The 5,320-nt window shown below is 35.9% G+C and overlaps 1 protein-coding gene across 1 annotated transcript in view; it reads right to left on the bottom strand.

Annotated features, from left to right (window-relative positions):
- Positions 1-5,320, bottom strand: part of LOC107687767 (low-density lipoprotein receptor class A domain-containing protein 3-like) — a 74,586-nt gene that overhangs the window by 26,961 nt on the left and 42,305 nt on the right. The window contains exon 8 of the mRNA XM_016485222.1: positions 3,667-3,801. Within this exon, the coding sequence (XP_016340708.1) occupies positions 3,667-3,801 (135 nt within the window). The remainder of the gene's footprint in view (positions 1-3,666; positions 3,802-5,320) is intronic.

Here is a 5,320-nt window from a genome sequence, read left to right as displayed (position 1 = left end):
GGGAAGTGTTCCTAGTTCTATCTGGGCCTACATTGTGTTGAACAGTAACTGCACTTCAATGTACTAGGCCTGGCACTGAGGAGTGAGGAGAAGTAGAGAGGAAACAGGGATTAGGCTACTAATAACCTGTATAACTCCTTAAGGAAACAACAGTTGCTAGAACTACTGTAATCCTATACAAAGAGGGAAGATGGTGATGGTAAAATAACTAAAATAAGGTAAAAGTCCAGGTAGAATGCCCTTATAGCTCTAGAAGACTAAAGGAGAGGTAAATAAACAGACTGATTTAATTAAATTTCAAATGTAATTAAATTCAGCTTAGCTGAATAGGGATATTCAGCCTGAAACAAAGGTAAATAAATGAGATAGAATAGAGGAATATAAGTAAAAATGAAGAGTAAAAGTAGAGTGTCCTTGTAGCTAGAGGAAACTAAAACGAAAGGTGTATAAGGACGTTGATTCAATTAAATGTACAATCTAATTAAATTCCACTTGGCTGAATAGGGATATTCAGGCTAAATAAACATATATAAACGACATGAGATAAAATAGAGGTAGACTCAAATCGAATTCTAGCCAGCACAGATAAAACCCAAGTATTTGGGTTTTGACGGAGAGTGAAACCAAGAGTGAGGGGGTAGAGAGAGAGAGAGGGAGAGAGAGAGAGAGCGAGAGAAAGAAATTGTTTAAACTAGTGATGGGGGTCTTTGACATATGCTTTGTAGAGCTTCGGGACCTCAGTCAAAAAATTTTTTCGAATCCATGATTCGGAGTGTGCATCAAACTGCTAAATTCATGTGATTTCAGTAAACGAGGCTCCTTTACACATCATAGCTGTTTCAAATTGATTCGAAATTTTAATGGTTCGATGCTAGGTCTCATGAACCAGTGTCTATGATTTGTATGTGATCTCCTATCCATTTTTATAAATTCGTACACATTTAGTGACGCATTTAATAAAGGGAGGAGGCATATTTAAAAGTCTCCTATTGGTCTTTAAGTTTACTGAAATATAACATATTAAAAGACCCTTAATATTTAAGGGTATTAGGGATCGTTAATTGCCTTTAATTGATTACACCTTAAGAGAGTCATCTTGCTGAAGCCTCCGCTCCCCAGAGCGCCGCTGGGGTTGGCAAAGGCGCCGGCGGGAGCACTTGCATTTTTTCCTAATAACAGCGAAAAGAACTTAAAATGCTCCGTCATTTTTTATCGTTCATATAAGTGTAATACATCATTTTAATCTGTGAAGGGTCTACTTTTATCTGTGTACACTCACAATATCAACAAAACATTGTGCTTTTGTAAAATAAAGAAAATAAACAGGGTGCGCTTTCAGCCGGCTCAGTCTCCGCAAACTTTTTTTTGAAACGCGTCACTAAAATGAACCAAAACTCAGTGAATACTTCACACACATACATGGGAAATATATCTACAGTATAGAAAGTTTGAAGTGTCTACTTTTAAATGAAGTAAGTCATGTCAAAACAAATATACTCTGTTAAAGTAATCAGTATGAAACCTACCCGAGATTCAGTCTTCCTCATCTGAGCTCATTATCTGTAATGTGATCACGCCCACGCGCAGCGCGTGCTATTTATACGGTAATCATCCACGTGAGACGTGCAAACCTGTAAACGCCCACATCACCTCCATAAACAAAGCGTGAAGATTCATCAAGTTCATCTCGGATACTTTTCGTTTCTGGAAGAAGATGCGCTGTGAGGAATAAGCCAGAATTTACCTCAAAAGAAGAACGCGATGCGCGGCTTGAGCAGCGAAGGAGATCATTTCTGACGAGTAAGTTTGTTTTATTTCTTGTATTAGTTGTTACTGTGTTATTGTGATGTAACTTGTACACATTTTACTAGCTAGACTTTAACCAAACTATAATTCTTGACTAGATATATGAAACCAAGTGAAACATTTTGAAATATTTTTCATTTCATTGGATTTTAAACGCCAGGATGTTTTTTGATGTTCTATAAAATATAAAACAGTATGATATAAAAGCAATATGAGTGCTTACACTCATTTTTTACTGTGAAATACCCTGTTCATGAATATATGTAGATGTTTATAACATGCTTAATATTTTAGCTTCTCAGATATAAAATGTTTTTGTATTGTATAACACATACAAAACATGCTTGTGTTTATGACTACAAAATCATGCTTTTTATTATTAGTTATGAGTGAGCAATATTATTGATTGCTAATGTAATAATATAATTGTTCCTGATATCAACATGCTAACAGAATTTTATTTTATTTATTTATTTATATATTTTTTGGTGACAAGATACCTTGAAGACTTCACTTCAAACTGTTTTTCTCTGAGAGTACTCAGAAGCTGTTCAACTACATTGTGCTGATATTCTACACAAATATGGTAAAATAAGCTCCATGGCTACTGATGATAGGGCTGTTTTTTCTTGAATCCATGGAAATATCAGGTAAGGTTTACTTGTTTCAACAGTTGAACAGGATCTGTTTCCAGGAATGGCACAAAGGTGTGTGACTGTTCAAGTCTCAGTGTTTAGATCAATGTGTTCAATAATGTGTCTTTGACCTTCACTGTGTATATTTTGAATACTGTGTTTTAAATAAAATATAAATAATCAAAACCCCCATTATTTTAGTCTCCTCACATTCTCTCTTACCTGCCTCACAGTCACTCTGATGGCCCATTAAGGGAGGGGCTCTTTGTCTCTCAGGTGTGAATCACTAAATATTCATGGCTATTGTCACTCCCTCGCATACGGCCTTTCTAACACAAAACATGTCTTACAAAAGTTAAATCAATATATTATTTTTTTGTGAATGAGTGAGCCGGATGATCTTCACATTATTTTATAGCAAAACCTCTAGTCTACCACATCCAGTTCTCAAAAGTTGTGTGGACAAATATTCTGTATGTGTTTTATGGCCTTATTTCAGTGACTTAAAAAATGTAGTTTTTCACTAACCACGCATAAACGCTGTTTTCTCAGTCAACAGAGGATGGCATCCTCTTATGTCTAAAGTGATTTCTTAGATATACAATGGTGTTCTGATATGCTATATATTGTGGTCTAATGAAGTCAGGCCTTATGTGGTTTCATTAGTCTAAATAGGTCTAATATGGTCTGAAGTAATCTGATGGGGTCTTTAGGGGTTCTGATATGGTCTAATGAAGTCTGTCAGGATCTGATATGTTTTTCTGTTAAAGTCTTTTAAAGGTTATACAGAGTCTGTAGTGGTTTAATAAATCTGGTTTAAACTTGACATGGCTTTGTAAAGTCAACAGTAAAGTTTGTCAAGACAAACTGACATCTATTAATCTTTACAATTTAAACATTCTTTTACTCAAATATTCAATTATTCTTTTAATGAACACATTCATTCTAAAGGAACTTACACAACACTGAAAGTATACATTTGAGCAGTTCATGCATTCCTTGGGATCTGAGCCTTTGACCTCTGGTTATAAAAACATCAATGCACATAATATTGACATTGCCATTGACAACTCAATAATTATAAAGAGAGTCCACATACTTTTAACTATAAAACTATTTTACAACATTTAAGCATAAACCTTTTTGTGAAATCATCTTAAAGTTTATTCATAACATGCATTTAATCAAGTATGTACAAACGTGTTTTGGTAGTGTATGTCTCTACCTGCTGTTGTAAGGCAGTTCTCTTCATCACTGTTATCTTGACAGTTATCCTGTCCATTGCATAGAAAACTGCGATCTACACACCGCCCATTATCACAGTGGAACCGTGCGGATGAACACACCAAAGGGTTTGCAGCTATGGAGTGGGGAGAGAGATTAAGATATTTACAGTATTATTAATGTTATTGTTTCATATATCTCTCTCTGTCTTTCTTCCACTATAATAAATAAAATAAGATTTTATTTCATATTTATTTAAATTTAAATTAGCTGACAAATAAAAAGTGCTCAATTTTTATAACATATAAAAACTCCATCCCTGATTATTGTTACTGCCTCACAAACTTCATTCCCCATAATCCTTTGCTCGGACTCATTATAGCTGATTGTTTCCACCTGTTGCTTGTTACCTTCTCAGTCTCTGCCTATATAAACCAAATACCAAACACCAAGGTCCTGTGGCCATGGTTGCTAGTCCTGTGCTTTTGCCACCTTCCTGTCTTGTGGTTCTCGTGTCAAAGCAAGTTCACAACATGGCCGCTGCACCAGAGCCAGTTCACAACATGGCTGCCATTCCAGAGCCTCGACCCGTCATAGCGGCCATGCCAGAGTCTCCAGCCGTCTTGGCTGCCAAACCCGAGTTTCCAGCTGTCATGGCCACCCCGCCAGAGCCCCCAGCCGTCATGTATGTCACAGTCTTCAGCTGTCACGGATGCCACTCCAGTGTTCCCGGTCATCATGAATGTTGCATTTGAAGACACCCAAGTGTTCCAAATGCGTTTGAGGCTGGCTTCCAGTTTGGCGGACCCACCACCAGGGCTCCAGACTAACATTTGAGAGCAGTGGCACCAGCGCCACTAAGTTCTACAGATGGTGGCATCAGGAGCAGATTTGGTAGCGCTGGGGGTGGTGTGCGGGAGTATTAAAATATAGATCATTTAATCATAAAATTATTATTGTTTTGCAATAATAAGTGCAATTACTAATAATATTACGTTCATTTCTTGTTTATTTTTCTTTTGTTTATTGTTTATACAGAGTTGACAGTAAAGCACTAAGCTTGAGTTAAGATGCATGCAAAATTTACTTTTATTAACAACAGTAACGGGTGCAAAATCAAATTCTTATATAGAAAATGTATACATTCCACTCTTATTAAATGCACCATTATTCTTCTAGTGTATGGAACTGACCAACTTCAGTGATTATGTGTGATTTAGTAGCAAATTGAAGAAAAGGCACTTTGTGACTTTTCTTACTTCATACACAAAGTGTAACATTCTGACAAAATCTGATTTCTTGATGATTTGATATTTTATAATAGTGAGTTTATCATTTCAAAATATAAAGAAAAAGTAGAAATTAATGACTAATAAGCCAACAAGTGCTCCTCTGCTGCTGTCTACTGGTTATAATTGTGATTTGATGTATTTTTTAAATTTTACTTAAGTCTTTGCTTACCACAAAGTAGGCTATATTTTGGTCATCCCATTAAAAATAACATTCAAACTGGATCATTTTAGAGCCCGCGGCTAAAAATAACTATTGTTCTTAAATGTTTAAAGGGGTCATATGATGCGAATTTCAATTTTTCCTTTCTCTTTGGAGTGTTACAAGCTCTTGGTGCATAAAGAAGATCTGTAAAGTTGCAAAGA

This window comes from Sinocyclocheilus anshuiensis, unplaced genomic scaffold (assembly GCF_001515605.1).
Source record: "Sinocyclocheilus anshuiensis isolate Anshui unplaced genomic scaffold, SAMN03320099.WGS_v1.1 scaffold445, whole genome shotgun sequence".
NCBI classification, from domain to species: Eukaryota; Metazoa; Chordata; class Actinopteri; order Cypriniformes; family Cyprinidae; genus Sinocyclocheilus; species Sinocyclocheilus anshuiensis.
This window is presented reverse-complemented; position numbering and strand designations above follow the sequence as displayed.